The sequence below is a fragment of the Entelurus aequoreus genome, linkage group LG11, assembly GCF_033978785.1.
Source record: "Entelurus aequoreus isolate RoL-2023_Sb linkage group LG11, RoL_Eaeq_v1.1, whole genome shotgun sequence".
Classification (NCBI taxonomy): Eukaryota; Metazoa; Chordata; class Actinopteri; order Syngnathiformes; family Syngnathidae; genus Entelurus; species Entelurus aequoreus.
In genome coordinates, this window is record NC_084741.1 from 31,937,392 (window position 1) to 31,957,827 (window position 20,436).

At 39.3% G+C, this 20,436-nt stretch overlaps 1 protein-coding gene across 2 annotated transcripts; it reads right to left on the reverse strand.

Annotated features, from left to right (window-relative positions):
* Positions 1–396: 396 nt before the first annotated feature.
* LOC133660625 (protein FAM8A1-like) lies at positions 397–19,033 on the reverse strand. Of its 2 annotated transcripts, none has more exons than XM_062064192.1 (5): positions 18,563–19,033; positions 14,479–14,599; positions 14,275–14,389; positions 5,629–5,768; positions 397–1,542 (listed from the first exon to the last, which is right to left on the reverse strand). In XM_062064192.1, the coding sequence occupies exons 1-5, from the start codon at positions 19,026–19,028 to the stop codon at positions 1,398–1,400; spliced, it is 987 nt and encodes a 328-aa protein (XP_061920176.1). In that variant the 5' UTR covers positions 19,029–19,033; the 3' UTR covers positions 397–1,397. The 2 variants fall into 2 exon arrangements, with proteins under 2 accessions (XP_061920176.1, XP_061920175.1); XM_062064191.1 differs by having other exon boundaries at positions 14,479–14,602.
* Positions 19,034–20,436: the final 1,403 nt, after the last annotated feature.

Below are 20,436 nucleotides of genomic sequence, written 5' to 3' on the forward strand. Positions count from 1 at the left end.
ACAAAAAAAAAACAATAATCGATTTCTTCAGATTCCAACAGCTGTCAAAGACGAAGTATCCTTCCAGCGACGGGCAGTCAAAGCCGAAGTGCTATCGATCGCTGTCAATGACGTAAGAGGAAACATGATCACGGAAGTAAAGGAGGGGAGGAAGGTTTTTGTAGGGGGAAGAAATTTGGTGTGACAGTACCATTTACATGTGAATTGATGTGTTACCAATTCCCGGTACCTAGGAATCTATACCGGCACCTTTGTCTGTGTTAATAAATATTAATTGTTTTTGATAATTAAATTACATATGTATTGCAACATTTGCAAATGTGCTGATTATATCCAATTTCTGAGTATGTTGCAATGACTGTTGCAAGTCCAGGACGTTAGATGGCAGTCGCGTAGTTTATGGTGCATTTAGTTTTTTTGTTGCACCCCAGTGTTAATACTGTAATTGTTGTTCTTATTAAGCAGCAGCTGTTTGATTGTAACTTGCATCTTAGTTGTTGTGTCCATTAACAAGTTAGGAGGTGTTGAGATCGCCATGTAAAATCGTCAAAAGCAGAGCCAATTTATATTAGGATTGGAAGAGCGCAGCCTTACTTTACTTACATTGGAGCGTTTTTTTTAGTCAATAACTTTGATGCCGTTGAAAATTGCAACATTACATACTGGTAGTTTGACTGAGTCCGCTCTCAGTGCTGCTGGAGTGATCGCCAAGTGTCGAAGTGCAAAGAGACAACCGAGTCCGCAACTGGCCGTGACGTCACGTGCAACCCGGGTATCGAAATATGGCACCGTTGGGCTTTATGTGAATTGTTGCCAAGTAGGACGGCCAGGATTGAGTACCCATCCCTAGTCCTGTTTGACATCAAACGGCATGGCTCGGTTGGCCGAGCAGCCGTGCCAGCAACTTAAGGGTTCCTGATTCGATCCCCAGCTTCTGCCATCCGTTGTGTCCTTGAGCAAGACACTTCACCCTTGCTCCTGATGGGTCGTGGTTAGGGCCTTGCATGGCAGCACCCGCCATCAGTGTGTGAATGGGTGAATGTGGAAATAGTGTTAAAGTGCTTTGAGTACCTTGAAGGTAGAAAAGCGCTATACAAGTATAACCCATTTATAATTTATCAATATGTGTGCTTAAGAATACATAGATTAGCGACTTTCATACAGCTTAAAAGCACATTCACCCCTCATCTGAGCATTTAAAAAGAGGTCAATTGTGTTTTAATTCCCTCGCCAGATTTGAAAAGAGACATAAACTTGGCAAAGAGACACTTGCAGACCTACCCATATGCACCGACCCTGCCCAGGACGCAACAACGGCTGAGCCAGACTTAGGTTGTGACATTTAGTTCCTAACACTCCTTGCGGTGCACATTTGCAGGCTGTGGTGCTCGTCGGGGTCATCTGACCCTGGAGCGCTTGACGACAATGGTGCCAGCGACCATGTCGTACACAGTCCTGTTGTGCTGGAAGAAAAGCTGCGTGATGAAAGCTGGGAAGAAGAACGCGATTGAAAAGTTCTTGCTCAAGGCTCGGACAGTTGACCTGTCAAGAAAGACAGAGAAGCAATGTTAGAGAGCTGGACAACACAACTGTGATTGTCACAGCACAGACACTGAATGAGCATCAAATAGATTAGTCAACTAAACTGATTTGTGGATTTGTCTTCGTATTAACAGAATCTAACAATATGAAAACTTCATACCACGGTTATCATTATCGCGGTATTCTTGAAGGTGAAGAAAAAAAACAACTTATACACACACTGAAATCTTTTGGCAAAGTTGTGCTTATTTTTCTTAACTAAAATAAATAGACACACTGTTAGAAAAAACAGTATTTCTTATGAGTCGCTAATAGTCTTTTAGTCTTTGTATTTTATCTGGTTTCATGGTTAAGCTTTTATTGTGTTAAATATTGTTTTGTACTGGGGAACTGCACTTTTTTGGAATTTTGCCTATCGTTACTAGAGATGTCTGATAATATCGGGCTGCCTAAATGCTTTAAAATGTAATATCGGAAATTATCGGTATTGGTTTCAAAAAGTAAAATGTATGACTTTTTAAAACGCCGCTGTACGGAGTGGTACACGGACGTAGAGAGAAGTACAGAGCGCCAATAAACCTTAAAGGGACTGCCTTTGCGTGCCAGCCCAATCACATAATATCTACGACTTTTCACACACACAAGTGAATGCAATCGATATTTGTTCAACAGCCATACAGGTCACACTGACCTCACACCGTATAAACAACTTTAACAATGTTACAAATATGTAACAGTACACTGTGAACCCACACCAAACAAGAATGACAAACACATTTCGGGAGAACATCCGCACCGTAACACAACATAAACACAACAGAACAAATACCCAGAACCCCTTGCAGCACTAACTCTTCCGGGACGCTACAATATATGCCCCCCGCTACTACATTCCCCCCCAAATTCCAAGCTGTTTTGAGGCATGTTAAAAAAAATAATGCACTTTGTGACTTCAATAATAAATATGGCAGTCCCATTTTGGCATTTTTTTCCATAACTTGAGTTGATTTATTTTGGAAAACCTTGTTACATTGTTTAATGCATCCAGCGGGGGGCATCACAACAAAATTAGGCATAATAATGTGTTAATTCCAAAACTGTATATATCAGTATCGGTTGATATCGGAATCGGTAATTAAGAGTTGGACAATATCGGAATATCGGATATCGGCAAAAAAGCCATTATCGGACATCTCTAATCGTTACCAATCCTTATTAGAGACAAGAACACACGTCTCTAATAATTATTAGAGACGTGTGTCTCTAATCATTTGTGCATACACACAGACACAAACACTTTCACGAAAACAGACACATACACAAACACACACACTCACACACATAGGATCACGGTCAATAAAGGTGGATTGTTCTGTGCAGGATAATACCAAGCATTGTTGCTTCCCTACTGTTATCTTCTAACAGACATTTCCGCCGTGTTTGATCCAGGTAAAATGCTGACAGCTGATTACCGTAATCAAACTCAAATTAATCACAATCGTCAATCACGATCATATGATCACGCAGCCCTTGTTCAGCGGTCCTTGAACACATCCGTCTCGTATTCCTCTGAGTATAAATCAGAGGAATACGAGATCAGTCTGTAGGTTGATTGAATATCTTAGTTGCTAAGACACTAATGTGTTTATACAGGTTTAGATTGGGGTATGTTGTTTCTTTATGGGAAAATACATTAGAGTCTCGTTTTCATGTAAGCATTTAAGCTATTGAGCTGGCACCAGTCAGTCAATTAGTTTAGCAAAGTGCAGTTATCAATCACGGTTTTACGATGATTTTCATTTGAACTTTTCCACCACTTGTGGCAGTAATGACAATTTCAAACAAACAGAAGAAGTCTGGAGCTAAAGTCATAGAGAAGTTTCTTAAATGCTAAAATTATGACTAAAATGGCAAAGCTCTAATTTAATTTGCACTTTAATTTTATTGACAGTTCAGTTAAACCTATTCATTATTACATTTTTTTTAGTGTAGCACAACATAATTATATGTACATGTATTTTCCGTCAGTTATTTATGAGTATCCTCTTATGCAGTATTTGGTAAGTACTTCTTTTTCTTATCAGCCTGACCTAAGCCTAAGGTTTATGTGGTAAAAAAAATATTAGTCTTTGTGATTAACACATGGTTTCATATCATTTGACAAGGTTGAAAACTGTAAGTAGGTTAGATATAATTATTTAATACAAATAAAATCAAGAGTAACATTTCTAATTCAGCGTTAATATTTGAGTGGGCTCCAGGGCCCTCTGTAGTAGAAAAGTTGGGCCCCGAGGTCAAAAAGGTTGGAAACCTGTATTCTAGACCCTCTGTATCAGGTGTGTCATGACCGCTGCCGCCTTGGCAATCCTACAGTTAACCTACTTGTCGATAGACAGTGAGCTTGAGATGTTGGACCGAAGGTAAAAACCAGTGGTGGTCAACCAAGCCAAGGTGTAAACTATCTGAGTACGCAAGAGGCCTAGATCTTCCTGCAAAAAGCAGATACAATCAAAAAATCTAACTATGCAATAGAATACATCCCTATACTTTATCAAAAAAAGATTTGTCGAGTGATAAAGAATTATCCGTCGGTCGCGTTCCCAGACATGCTGAACTATCTTGTGCTCCAGATATCATTCTACACGACAAAACAGATGAAAACTTGGAAAAGCATAGAGGTCTACAAATTATTTGTGTGTGGTTGGGTCAAGGAAATTGGTATCAAGCCTCTCCCGGATAAATATGCATCGGTTTTACTCGGGTAAGGTTGCATTTCATGATTTAACTGCGCATCTACAGCCATGTTTGTTGCATGCGCCGTTTTCGAGTACACATGTTTTTTCCCGTCTTCATCAAAATATAACTATAAATCTCAATATTGTGTATGTGCTGAAAGCTTCATTTAGGATTGCTTCCTTTCGTAAAAGTTTAATTATTTTAGGTTTTACTCACATTTGCTTTCTTTTATTTAGACTCTCCGAGTTAGTGCTTAACGAAACACTCGTAGCAAAAATGCCTTTTAAGAAATACAAATAATATCAAGAAAATACTTCAATGAGAAACACTAAACGTTAAAAGTATATCAAACAAACCTTTAACGAAGTGATCACTGCAAACTTGTGCATTCTTCGACTCTGCTCCTTGGACTAAAGTGCGTGCTACTTTTCTCGTCGTCGTTTCGTAAAATCTTGCACTTTTGCGCCCTTCATGATTACCTCTCGAGGAACTCTAAAGAAATGTTATCCTTTTTGCGATTTTAACAGTTCGTACAGTCGAAAACAACACCCTTATAGGGCATTTTTCTTCGAAAAAGGCTAAATGGCGCTTAGTACATATTGTGAAGAGACGCTGGCTTGACCACCACACGTATTCAATGGGCTGGACGTGACGTCATATGCAACCCAACAATACCCATAGATGGACAATGGAATGTGCATTCTGGACCAGTTTGTTTGTCTTTATAATGATTGTCAGGTGTGGGAAAAGCAGCTGACAAGATACTGAAGGCTGCCTGCCGTGTGAGACATCAAAGTTACGTCATCAGCAAAAAAAGCAGCTTACAAATGAGACTTTGGTCTTGGCACGACAGTGAGTCATGGTACAGACTGCAACAAGCCCAAAACAGCCATAGCAAAAATTATTACCCTCTTCTTTTTTAGATTCCTATGTGTAATTATAAATATTAACTCCAGTTGCACAGACTTCTTGAAATTGCCACAAATGCCCCGGGATGGACACCTAAACCAATCAGAACTTTGCATTTATCATGCTTTGTCCACATACTGTCCCTTCAAGAGAGTATTCTGTTCACATTAAACACATATAAAAGTCACACATTTTTTGCAATGTGACCGAGTACATAAAAAGATTGGATTTAACAAAAAATATGTATTGGGAATCATTAAAGACTAGCTAGGTATTTTATTTAGCCTTACTATACATTTAAAATGAGGAGGTTCTTTGCCCAGTAGCAAAGCTAAGCAACATGTTTGCAATTTCATTCTTCATGTTCCAAATTTTACCGTAATTGCGCAAGTTTGGCTGAATGTCCAGTTGTGTTAATAACAACAAACATTTTCTACTTACGCCGAGAAAGAGACATTAGTCGCCGGCACTACAAGGACCCGGTTGGGCTGAACCAGAACTGATGAGTCGCACGTCACAACTCGGAGTCCAATAATGAACTTTCCTGGAGTGGCTCCTCCTGGTCCCCAAATACACACAATCTGCAAGGAAATGGTAGCGCATGATTAGAAAAGGAAAAAGCAACTGACTATGCCCACAGAAATAATAGCATCACTCAATATTAGGGTACAGTGACTTGTTGTCAACTTATTTTTACACTTGTATGGCAGCTGAGAACGTTGGCATCAAGGCCAGCCCCTGGCATAAATCATAGTTGTTTAGGGCCAGAACCACGAGAAGGGCCACGTGATCTTGGCGAAAGGACTTTTATTCAGCAGTGAATCAACATGTCCTTTGTAATAGTTTTAGTTTTGCAGCATCACGGGCTGCATTCATTTAAAATCCCAAAGAAATAACGTTGTCATCGTGACAGATTAACGGCCGTATTTTAAAAATGACTGTACTATTTAAGTTTATATTAAAGCCGAATCTTTTCCCTAAAGATAAGTCGAAACAACAATTGTTATATGTTTTTTTAGAGTTTACTTTTTCAATTAATTCCGAAGCGGAGTAGCAGTTTTGAATAGGGTTCCTCAAACACTTTTCTTTCCCCTTGGACCTACCAACTTATTTTTTTACCTTTTCATATGAACTTTGGGCGTCCTGGGTATGACGTTAAACTACATCCAGGCATGAGATGGGAGGTTGTGTGTGGGGTTAGTGAGTCCCAACTAACGTCTATAAAATGCACACAAAGAACCGTTTGCACCTTCTCTTGTGACTGGCGGGCGGTCAGCGCCGTAAAGCTGAGCGGGTCCCTGGGTAATTGGGGCGCGGACAACCAACAGAACAGACTAAGTTCAACAGCCCAGTAAGGCAATTAGTCTAGGAGAAGGATCTCTGATATAAAATACCCCTTCCAACCCGCACCAAGCCAGCGTGGAAGGTGTAGGCTAATAACCAGCATGAAGAGTACGCCAAGAGAGATCGTTCACTATGGCAGAAACATGCTGAGGCTTTCGTCCAGCAGTGGACTGACAACGGCTGATGATGATGATGATGATGAACTTTGGACATTATCTGGAATATAAACACATGACTATTGAACATATTGGATTGAATTGAATTGTAGTTGTCACTTGTCTTTTTTGTTTATTGTTTATATGTGATTATTTACAGTAAATACAATTATTTACACAAATTGTGCAATATTAATAACACATTATTTCCTAATATCTAATTATAAACATACTTTAACAGCATTTTTGTTCATTGGTAATATTAAAGGTGGATGGCCCTTTCCTGGAAGTTTGCCTATCATTCACAATCTCTATGTAAGACAAGAAAACATACAGGTGAAACTCAAAAAAATTTAAATATTGAGCAAAGGTTCTTTTTTTACCAAAAATTACATGCAATGCAACTCAAGATATTTCAAGACTTCCCAGAGTTTTTCATTTGAAATGGTGTTTGGCCAGAATATCCTAAGGATGCGACAAAATGGATGAAGTGGTTTTCCAACATTCTGAGCCATATAGAAGGATGCTCAGGATTGGCCAAAAAGCCCTCTAAAAACATCTAAAAAGCACTAACAATAAACCATTTACATATTGTGACCTGAATAATAACCAAGTATTAGCGCCGCGGTATTGCTAATAAAAACACTAACGGCAGAGGAACTACTTTTAGTGGCGCGGTGGTCATAAAGAGGTAACTAGTTCATGCAGGTATTGACATATTGAGCTGCGATGAGGTGGCGACTTGTCCAGGGTGTACCCCGCCTTCCGCCCGAATGCAGCTGAGATAGGCTCCAGCACCCCCCGCAACCCCAAAAAGGGACAAGCGGTAGAAAATGAATGGATGGATGACATACTGAGCTGGTGAGCTGCTGCATTGCCTCTGCGTTGGTAAAAGTTAATTTTAGATTGTAAATCATGCCTCATCTGGATAGTAGAAATATGTGGCCATAAACCGAGAAGTTGGTCAACTTTGATGTTCAACTTATACCCGGAGTTGGCGAGAAAAACACGAAGACGCTTGTTTCGGGGTTTTTTTTTACCTGTGTGACAATTAGGATGAAAAAATCAGGGGTCACCAACACAGTGCCCGTGAGTACCAGGTCGTCCCCAAGGACCACATGAGTCGCCCGCACGCCTGTTCTAAAAATAGCACAACTCACTAGTGAGCTGCGTCTAAAATGTAATTTTATTCTGCAGTAATTCTTTTTTTAATCACACGTGTAATTATACAGATTTTAAAAATATGGTCATTGTACATTTTTTTATATTTAAGTTTAGGTTATGTCTGACCTACTGTTGTTCAAAAGGTCGGGTAAGCAAAAGTATTTTTCACGAAACCGGCAAAACAGTCTCAAAAAGCAACTGAAGCCTCGTTTTAGAGCTACATATTTTCTGATGAAAAAAAGAAGGCATTTTAAGTCGGAGAAGTTGTCAAAGAAGCAATGACTATAATTCCTAACACTGTACTTAAAGACGAGGAAAATGGAACCGATATAATCTCCACTCTCTCCGATGTCCAAATGAAGGCAGCTACGATGGCTAGACGAGTGTCAGCTATGTCTGGTAACTTGGCCTGTCAGCTGGACCGGGATCTGGAAAGGTTCAGGTGGTTTAGCATTTAGCGCGCCGAGTCCGTGAACAGAAGCAGTACAGCGCAGCTGTTGATTTGGTCATTAGTTCAAAATGTGACAAGGTGTATTCAAAAATATGTAAGTTGATTTTTCTTTAACATTACATAATTGATAACTTTTTGGAACATGGTGCAACAGAGTTCATGGTTTGTTAAAAAGGATTTGTTAGTGGCTATTGCAAATGGAACGTTTTACCGATAAAATATAGTGATGTAAGGGATCATCTGAAAATGTAACATATTACTAAGATTAATAACGTTTTTAATATTAATGTTTCCCACCTTGTTGTCATTGTTGATCATTGTGAGAAATCATTAATTTGATCAGTGTCTTTATACAGATGAGTATCATTAATCATCATTAGTGTATAATTAAAGGCAAACTGGGAAAACGTTTATTTCAGAAAAGCGTATCAAACTGTTAGCCCTTCATATGACTCAGTACCCATGAAGTAGCTCTCAGTTTCAATGCGATGAATTCTTAAACTAAACGGGAAGATATAAACATCCAACTCGTCTGCATCCCAGTGAAAGCAGACATTGTACAGTAAGTGATTGATTATTATGATCATAGTTTGTATTTCTTTTTTAGAACTTGGCAATAATGCTACTAGCTGGATCTGCTTATCACTCACTTACTAAAACCTGCTGCTCATCCTCCTTATATTCATGCTAAAAAATATAAGGTTTTGGATCCAAAGTAGACGTTGTTGTCTCTCATGAGGCCTGCCACGATTAGGAGTAGTTGTTGTTGAAGGAAATAGCGAACGTTGTGATGCATCTGTGAAATTATTGCACCACTGTATGCTTAAAATTAGCAAAATATAGAAATATTACATGCAGGGTTTCCCCTTAATGTATTTGATTGTGGTGGTACACCACGGCAACATATTAGCCGCCACACCTTAAAAATGTGGGGTTTTTTTTACGTGAAAACAAATTGAAATAATATAATGTATTGTGGGCAGCACGGTGGTACAGGGGCTAGTGCGTGCGCCTCACAATACGAAGGTCCTGGGTTTGATCCTGGGTTCGGGATATTTCTGTGTGGAGTTTGCATGTTTTCCCCTTGACTGCGTGGGTTCCCTCCGGGTACTCCGGCTTCCTCCCACTTCCAAAGACATGCACCTGGCAACACTAAATTGGCCCTAGTGTGAATGTTGTCTGTCTATCTGTGTTGGCCCTGCGATGAGGTGGCGACATTTCCAGGGTGTACTCCGCCTACCGCCCGAATGCAGCAGAGATAGGCTCCGGCACCCCCTGTGACCCCGAAAGGGACAAGCGGTAGAAAATGGGTGGATGGGTGATTGTGTGGAAGACACACAAAGTCAGACGCTCTTTTGCCAATCTTACGTTAACAACCGGCCCAATTCCAACAAGTATTTCTTCCCAAGCACACACTTCGTGCTTCACTCTGAGACATACAACACTTCCTCATTCGCCGTCGAAACGGTGGGTTCACAGACCATGGGAAAAATGAGCATCGTAACACACTAGCATACACTTTAACACCAGCAGCTAGTTACAGTATGAATGAATATATATATAGTTCATAGTTTGCGCACCATTGATTCGTGATGCACCGAAAATTTGGCCGCCCAAAAAAGACTTTGATCAGCGGAACAGCGCTGCAGAAACCAAATGTTGCGATGACGTAAACTGTACGCACGGGGTTGTCTGGAGCCTAGGCAGCATGTCCGCATTGTGGACGTACTTTATTGTACCCGAGATATACCTGCGGACAGCGATCTTCAAAATATAAGCTGACAGATCATATTTTAGGTAGAGAAAGGCTCCCAGCCGTGCGAAGCAAGTATGACGTCAGGCTCTGCATCCCGCTTTTTGTCACGGACATGGAGAGACAGAAGTAAATAGTCTCTAAAAACATAAATACAGTCTACAATAACACCCGAAAGAGATGGTATACTTGTTGCTAGTCGTTGTTAATAAAAAAGAATGAATAAAAGGATTGAAGAACTCTCTAGAAAAAAATTCTCAACAGTGTACATTGTACAATAAACAGCAACAATTGAAAATAGAGCAAAACAATATAATGTAAGAACAAATATAGGTTAATAGTATAATTATTAATAACAGATTTGTTTTAAATGCATGTATACATTTTTTTTGCCCAATTGCTTGGATTTGACTGATGTCATGTTTGGCTCACGTCCCGCTTATTAAATGTGTGTGGTGGTTAAACTAGCTCTGTTCTCAATGGGTATTTAGCCTTTCTCAAATAAAAAATGCCCTCTGCTTGTGTTCTTTTCGGCTGTACGAATCGTTCAAATTGCTCAGAGGATAAATGTTTCTTCAGAGTTCCTCGAGACGTAATTAAAAAGAGAAGAAGAGTGCACAACGAGAAAATCAGCTCACACTCCAGTCCAAGGAAGCAGAGTCGAAGAATACACAAGTTTGCAGTGACCACTTCATTAAAGTTTTGTTTGATGTACTTTTAAAGTTTATTATTCCCCATTTAAGCATTATTTTTGATATTATTTGTATTTCTTAAAGACATGTTTGCTACGAGTGTTTCGAAAAGCACCAACTCGGCAAGTCTAGATAAAAGAAAGAAAATGTGAGCAAAACCTAAAAGAGTTCAGCTTTTACCAAAGGCAACAATCATGAATGAAGCTTTCGGCACATACACGTTGACATCTACAGTTAGTTATATTTTGATAAAGATAAACACGCTACTTTTAAAATAGCGCGTGCAACAGCAACAAAAATCAGTAGACGCGAAGTTAAATCATGAAATGCAATCTTACCCGAGGAAAAACGATGCATATTTATTGTTGATACCGATTTGCTTGACCCAGCCACACACAAAGCAATTGTAGGTCTCCGCGCTTTTCCAAGTAATTATCTGTTTTGTCGTGTAGAATGACGTCTGAGAACGCAACAAACGTATAATCCATATCACTTGACAAATCTTTTTTTAATACAAATCTTTTTTTAATAAAGTACAGGGATCTATTCCATTGCATTGATTGATTTTTTGCTCGTATCTGCTTTTTACAAGACGATTTAAGCCTTTTTTGTACTCTGATAGTTTGCGCGCTGCTTACTGTACAACAGCCATCTTGGCTTGGTTGACCACCACAAGTTTTCACTTACGGGAAAAAGAATATAAGCAATTAAAGAAAATATATGCATCATATCAAATAATGTGATGATGTCATAATGACCACGCAACTGACCATGCCCCCACTGCCACAGATATTTTGGCAATCTCAGGGATACCCTGACATATTATTAGGAATGTGAATACTTACAGCATGTATTTCAAACGTTGAAGGTTTTTGGATGTTTTTTAGAGGGCATTATAGGCGGAATAGAGCAAATCCATTTATTTTTATTGTTAGCTGACTTTTGCTAGCGCTTATTTACTAGTTCAAAATGCATAAATAAAAGACATACATCAGGACTGTGATTGATAGGCAAAATTCCAAAAGAAGTGCAGCTCCCCTTTAAATACCAAAACAGGACCACACACAAAATCTTGTTTAGCGCCACAAAAAGCTGGTTACCACTTAAAACATGATAATAATAATTCGATCCTGGAATTGATTATTTATATTTCCATTATTGAGCGTGAGCGTAGAGTTTGAGCACAAAATTCTGTATTGCTGTTCTCTTCTTGGGTGTTGCAATTGTTCAAATAGAGAGAAAAGGAAGAGCTTACATATAAGTGCCAAAAGAAGTGGTTCATAAAGGCAATAAAATCAAGGAACAAAACGAAGGCGCATCGAAGGAAATGGCTCCTAAAATATAATTTTCATTATCTTGTGGAATACAATCGGACCATGCTTGTGTCTGTTCTGCAGCGATCACTTTGTAAAATGTTTGTTTGAACATTGGATTTGTTCAAGAACCTTTCTGTGATGCAATCGAGTTTATTGTCTACTATATTAGTAGTGTTTGAGAGCAGAACTAAACGTACGTACGTACGTTCTTTTGTGGTTGCTATGCTTAAATATAACTACGAAGACCTGGTTGTGCAAATAAACTAACGTCATGTTAAGTCCTACTAATAAATATTGTTATTGTTGGTCCAATACACCGTATTTTCTTTGTCCAATGTCTTTGACGCTATTTGTTAGCCTCAAGAAAATATCCTTAATAGTATTAAAGGCCTACTGAAACCCACTACTACCGACCACGCAGTTTGATAGTTTATATATCAATGATGAAATCTTAACATTGCAACACATGCCAATACGCCCGGGTTAACTTATAAAGTGCAATTTTAAATTTCCCGCGAAACCTCCGGTTGAAAACGTCTATGTATGATGACGTATGCGCGTGACGTCAATGGTTGAAACGGAAGTATTCGGACACCATTGTATCCAATACAAAAAGCTCTGTTTTCATCGCAAAATTCCACAGTATTCTGGACATCTGTGTTGGTGAATCTTTTGCAATTTGTTTAATGAACAATGAAAACTGCAAAGAAGAAATCTGTAGGTGGGATCGGTGTATTAGCGGCTGGCTGCAGCAACACAATCAGGAGGACTTTGACTTGGATAGCAGACGCGCTATCCGACGCTAGCCGCCGACCGCATCGATGATCGGGTGAAGTCCTTCGGCGCTCCGTCGATCGCTGGAACGCAGGTGAGCACGGGTGTTGATGAGCAGATGAGGGCTGGCTGGCGTAAGTGGATAGCTAATGTTTTTAGCATAGTTCTGTGAGGTCCCGTAGCTAAGTTAGCTTCAATGGCGTCGTTAGCAACAGCATTGTTAAGCTTCGCCAGGCTGGAAAGCATTAACCGTGTAGTTACAGGTCCAATCTTTTAATCTTTAATAGTTTAATAGTATTGTTGATTTTCTGTCTATCCTTCCAGTCAGGGGTTTATTTCTTTTGTTTCTATCTGCAGTTAAGCCCGATGCTATCACGTTAGCTCCGTAGCTAAAGTGCTTCGCCGATGTATTGTCGTGGAGATAAAAGTCACTGTGAATGTCCATTTCGCGTTCTCGTCTCTCATTTTCAAGAGGATATAGTATCCGAGGTGGTTTAAAATACAAATCCGTGATCCACAATAGAAAAAGGAGAAAGTGTGGAATCCAATGAGCCCTTGTACCTAAGTTACGGTCAGAGCGAAAAAAGATACATCCTGCACTGCACTCTAGTCCTTCACTCTCACGTTCCTCATCCACAAATCTTTCATCCTCGCTCAAATTAATGGGGTAATCGTCGCTTTCTCGGTCCGAATCGCTCTCGCTGCTGGTGTAAACAATGGGGAAATGTGAGGAGCCCTTCAACCTGTGACGTCACGCTACTTCCGGTACAGGCAAGGCTTTTTTTATCAGCGACCAAAAGTTGCGAACTTTATCGTCGATGTTCTCTACTAAATCCTTTCAGCAAAAATATGGCAATATCGCGAAATGATCAAGTATGACACATAGAATGGATCTGCTATCCCCGTTTAAATAAAAAAAAATCATTTCAGTAGGCCTTTAATAAACTAAATGAATAAATCTTTCGTAGGCTCAACAGCATATATTGAGTCTTGTTATCACTAGCAAACATTGCTAAGCAACAGGGACATTTATAGCTATAATTTCGCCACACCTAGTGTGTGTGTGACAATCATTAGTACTTTAACTTTAACCTTAAATAATGAGACAAAATATGAAATTGACACCATAAAAACAACTGCAGACATGAATTGTAGATTATAATAACAATAATAATAATAGTGATATTGATAATGCGCCTATCGCAATATATATTGATATCGATTTATTGGCCCAGCCCTAATCATTTGTATATTTGCCTCTAAACCTTTAAAAATATGCCTAAATCTGCACTGATGCAGGTAAATAAACAGTAGCCTAATGGGACTCTAGACTATCGCCTGGAACCCGGAAGTGCCTCTAGTCGCGTGATTGCGACCCAGCAATTTTGTACGACAAAAATATTGGGAGTCTGTCATCCTCATAGCCATGAGTACTCACCTCATAAAAACACACTAATATCGGGTAGAACAGAGCAACCAGCATCAATTTCTCCATTGATGTTTCCTCGTCTATTTCATCCACGATAAAATGCAAGGCAAACTTGGACACATCCCTGGTAAAAAAAAAAAAAAAGCCAGGCACAAACAATTGTCAATCATCCTTACACTGTCACACATCATAAGCAATAAATTGAAAGCTTACTTGATTCCAGTCATATGCATAACACTGATAATTATGCTCGCTTTTATGACAAACAATATGAGGAAGTCCACAATTTCAGCCAGAAGTCTTTGTAGAGGTGATGGGATAGTATACTCTTGACCTGCTGAATGGAGAAACAGAAACGTCACTTTAATTCCATGATGAGCTGACGGGTCTTATTGCAAAAAATTAAAAATTAACAGTGGTTTTTACAACATTCTACTGTAAATGGAAAAACCGTACCACTGCTTTTTTTTTTTTTTTTAATTCTGGTGACTGAGCTGCCAGCTTTTTTACCATAAAAATGTGGTACCATTTGTCCACTAACACCAATACACCGTAAAAAAAAAACAACCAGACAGCTGACAGGTCTTATTGCAAAAACACCACAAGTGTTAATAAATGTGCAGGGCAGGGGTGTTAATCTCATTTTCATTGAGGGCCACGTCGCAGTTATGGCCCCTTGTAACAGCAAATATCATATGAATTAGCTTATGCAATTGATAACTATATTTTTTTCTTCTGTATACTTTAATATAAAAATAAATCTGTAGATTTTACAGTAAAAAACTGGCAACTCAGTCAACAAGATTTTACTATGAAATATATTCAGGTTTTTTTTTTTTCTTAAAACCTATGGTATATAGAAAAACAGTACCATTGTTTGATAAAGACGGAAAAAAACTCAGAGCTTAGAACCGCCAAAATTGTACAGTGGTTTTTACAACATTCTACTGTAAATGAAAAAACAGTACCACTGCTTTTTTTTTTTTTATTCTGTTAACTGAGCTGCCAGCTTTTTTACCGTAAAAAATGTGGTACTATTTTTCCATTAACACCAATACACCGTAGAAACAACAACCAGAGAGCTGACAGGTCTTATTGCAAAAACACCACAAGTGATAATAAATCTGTAGATCTTAGGGCAGGGGTGTTAAACTCATTTTCATTGCGGGCCACATCACAGTTGTGGCCGCTTGTAACAGCAAATACTATATGAATTTGCCTATGCAATTGATTACTATAATTTATTTTCTGTATACTGTAATAAAAAAATTAATCTGTAGATTTTATAGTAAAAAAAAAAGGCGACTCAGTCAACAGGATTTTACTATAAAATATATTCTTTTTTTTTCTTACAACATATTACGGTATATAGAAAAACTCAGCGCTTAGAATTGACAGAATTTTAATGTAAATTTTACAGTGGTTTTTGCAACATTTGACTGTAAATGGAAAAACCGTACCACTGCTTTTCTTTTTTAATTCTGGTAACTGAGCTGCCAGCTTTTTTTACCATAAAAATGTGGTACCATTTTTCCATAACACCAATACACCGTAGAAACAACAACCAGAGAGCTGACAGGTCTTATTGCAAAAACACCACAAGTGTTAATAAATCTGTAGATCTTAGGGCAGGGGTGTTAAACTCATTTTCATTGAGGGCCACATCACAGTTATGGCCGCTTGTAAGTAACAGCAAATATTATATGAATCTGCCTATGCAATTGATTACTATATATTTTTTCTTCAGTATACTTTAATAAAAAAAGAAATCTGTAGATTTTATAGTAAAAAACTGGCAACTCAGTCAACAGGATTTTAATATAAAACATATTCAGTATTTTTTTTTCTTACATTTTACGGTATATAGAAAAACAGTACCACTGTTTGATAAAGACGGAAAAAAACTCAAGATTTTAGAATCGCCAAAATTGTACTGTAAAATTCACAGTGGTTTTTACAACATTCTACTATAAATGGAAAAACAGTACCACTGCTTTTAAAAAAAAATATATTCTGGTAACTGAGCTGCCAGCTTTTTAACGTAAAAACATGTGGTACCATTTTTGCATTAACACCAATACACCGTAAAAACAACCACCAGAGATTTTAAGGTAAAAAAACTGGCAGCTCAGTCGACAGAATATTACCGTACAATTCCATCCATTTCCTACCGCTTGTCCCTTAGTGGACGTTTTTTTCAATTTAACATGCTGTAAAAAAAACACCGTAGGAAATGATTGTCATTTTTGCACTGTACAATTTGATGCATAACTTGATTTGAAATCATAAGTAGGGATGTCCGATAATGGCTTTTTGCCGATATCCGATATTGTCGAACTCTTTAATTACTGATACCCATATCAACCGATACCGATATCAACCAATACCGATATATACAGTCATGGAATGAACACATTATTATGCCTAATTTGGACAACCAGGATGGTGAAGATAAGGTCCTTTTTTTAAATAAAAAAAAAAGATAAATAGATTAAAATAAATTAAAAAAATAAATTAATTAATTAAATAATAAATAATAAATAATACATTAAAAACATTTTCTTGAATAAAGAAGAAAGTAAAACAATATAAAAACAGTTACATAAAAACTAGTAATTAATGAAAATTAGTAAAATTAACTGTTAAAGGTTAGTACTATCAGTGGACCAGCAGCACGCACAATCATGTGTGCTTACGGACTGAAGTTGAGCTGGAGGGATGTATGGGCCATGGATGCAAGGAGCTTAAGCTTTGCCATCAGAGCTACCTACGATGTCCTTCCGACCCCAACCAATCTCCAGCAGTGGTTTGGCGAAGATCCATCATGCGCCCTTTGTACTAAGCCAGCCTCCCTCTGACACATACTCACAGGTTGCAAAACCAGCCTCACTCAGGGGCGATATACTTGGCGCCACAACCAAATTGTGAAGAGTCTTGCTTCCACACTGGAGGTAAAACGATCCAACATCAATGCACTACCACCACCATCTAAAACCTCATGGAGAACTACCTTTGTCCGTGAAGGGGTCACAGTTGCCGGGCGCAACGTTAACCCGTCAGAGAGAAGTCAGCTGTGTCCAGCACGCTACTGGAATATGCTGGCAGATGTTGGCAAACAGCTGATTTTCCCCAGCGAGATCGCCACTACCACTTTGAGGCCTGACTTAGTGCTCTGGTCCACTTCCCACAAAAAGGCCTTCATTGTTGAGCTCACTGTACCCTGGGAGGAATCCATGGAGGAGGCATATGAGAGGAAATATTTTCGGTATTCCGAGCTGGCCGCGGAAGCTCAAAATCGCGGCTGGAATACTGAAGTCCGCCCTGTGGAGGTTGGGTGCAGAGGCTTTGTGGGAACCTCTACCGCAAAACTGCTGAGGGACTTGGGAGTCAGGGGTCAGTGCCTGCGTACAGCCATCAAAGCTGCATCTGAAGCAGCCGAAAAGAGCAGCCGGTGGCTCTGGCTGAAGAGGAATGACCCCAATTGGGCCCCCAACTAGTGCAGCAGGAGGTATGCGGTCAGACTAAGCTGACTCAGGGAACCGGACGCCCCTGCCATGCATAGTTCCCTGATAGGTCTGCCAACAAGGTGACTTTTATGGCTAATTGGGCTTGGGTCGCAAGCTAAGGTCTGATCATCCTGTAGCTGGCCGCCTCTGGAGAGGGTGTATAGTGTTAAAGGCCGAAACATCCAATGACCCAGAGGAACACTACGATGATGCGCACCCGTAAATTTTATCCGTCAGGTCTTCCATTCACGTTCACTGTTCATTTTAATGTGTTAAGTCATTTTATGCATTTGTGTTTCGCACAAGAGGTAGAACATCTCACTCTGTGTTTTCTGGAACCCTTGCAGACTGTATTGATATATATTGATATATAATGTAGGAACCAGAATATTAATAACAGAAAGAAACAACCCTTTTGTGTGAATGAGTGTAAATGGGGGAGGGAGGTTTTTTGGGTTGGTGCACTAATTGTAAGTGTATCTTGTGTTTATTATGTTGATTTAATTAAAAAAATAAAAATAAAAACGATACCGATCATTTCCGATATTACATTTTAAAGCATTTATCGGCCGATATTATCGGACATTTCTAATCATAAGTCAAGTAGATATTTAAGGATTGATTTTTAATTTGACAAAACATTTGTAATGTAATATGTGTTGCAATATTACTATTAAAGTTTAAAAGGTATGCAATTGCAAGACGTTGTTGTGTCTTGGAGTGTTTAATCCACATAAATATGCTGTTATTGAATGCAATAATATATTCAGTATAATTATTATTATCTTTACCTGGCCTCCGTGCATTTCCATTCTCCTGCTGGAGCTCCCGGGGCTGGGTCGGCACTGCAGCCCCGCTTGCGGCGTCACCTGCGCGGCTGCCCGAGGAAGCTGCAGGGGCCGACAACGGAAAGCCGAGCGGACTGGTGAACAAACTCTGATAAGCAGAATCGAGATGCGCCGTCGACGTCCCGTTAACGGACTGTAAGACACAGGGATAGGACATGGCTGATGCCGCCAGCCAGCTCTGCCATGTCACATAGCCCGTGTAGTAGTGGCACATCCACGCCTGTAACTTGTCGCAGTACTCCGCGGTGGTGCAGCTTTCAGGTACGTCGTCGTGTTGGTCCTTTTCCTCCATAACGCCATCTACGAGTTGTTTAAACCTATTAAAACAAGCTTTACTCTTGTCGGATTTCATGTTTGTGTTTTTCTCGTCCGCCATGTTGGCTCTGGCTGACGCAACATATGACGTCATTCTGGAACGTTCCACCAGCATAGAGGGGAGGCCTTTTTTTAACTGTTGTGCGTGACGTTGAATTGAGTTGTAAATTCCAATAATGTTTTCAAAACACGTATTTGTAATGACCGGCATGAAGACACAAGTTGGGTTTAGTCGACTGCTAAACTAAATGGTGAAGTGAAGTGAATTATATTTATAAAGCGCATTACGCAGTGAACCCCATTATCTAAGTTACATTTAAACCAGTATGGTTGGCAATAAAAGTGACTATGGCAGAAGCGGGGATCGAACATGGAACCCTCAAGTTGCTGGCACGGCCGCTCTACCAACCGAGCCACGCCGCCCAATGGTATAGTCCAGTGGTATCCAAAGTGCGGCCGGGGGCCACTTGCGGTCTGCAGATACATATTTTTTTTTAACCGGCCGTGACACATATTTCAATAATATTCCATTAAACCCCATCATAAAGTCGAATAAAAGAGCTTACAAGTGAAATGTAACAAGAAAAAGTTGGAATGTTGACTCTAATAACACAAAGCAGGCTGTTTTTTTCTTTTTCTTTAAAACTGTCATTGCTCAAAAAATAATGCGTGATTGAAATCAATGTTTTGAGTTAGTGACCTAAAGGCTCAAATTACTTCACATTAAAAACTCCATTTTAAAATATTATTTGGGGGGAAAAAATGCATATATTTTGTTTGACTTAGACTTAGACTTAGACTTCCTTTTTATTGTCATTCAAATTTGAACTTTACAGCACAGATAAGAACGAAATTTTGTTACATAAGCTCATGGTAGTGCAGGATAAAAAAGCAATAAGGTGCATGTATAAATAAATAAATATATATAAATAATATATAAATATATATATAAAATAAATAAATATATATAAATATATATAAATAAATAAATAGATTACTGTACAGATAAATATATTGCACTTTTTCACCTGCGTCCACGTTTATGGATGTATGTTATATTGTCTTCTTTATTCCAGCGAGTTAATCCATTTTGGGGGGAGTTGAGGGGATAATTTAATTATGATGCGTTCAAGAGTCTTACGGCTTGAGGGAAGAAGCTGTTACAGAACCTGGAGGTTCTGCTTCGGAGGCTGCGGAACCTCTTTCTAGAGTCCAGCAGTGAAAACAGTCCTTGGTGGGGGTGGGAGGAGTCTTTGCAGATTTTCTGAGCCCTGGTCAGGCAGCGGCTTTTTGCGATCTCCTGGATAGGAGGAAGAGGAGTCCTGATGATCTTTTCCGCCGTCCTCACCACTCTCTGGAGAGACTTCCAGTCTGAGGCATTGCAGGCTCAAGTCCAGACAGAGATGCTGTTGGTCAGCAGGCTCTCTATAGTGCCTCTGTAGAATGTGGTGAGAATGGGGGGAGGGAGCTGTGCTCTTTTCATCTGACGCAAAAAGTGCATG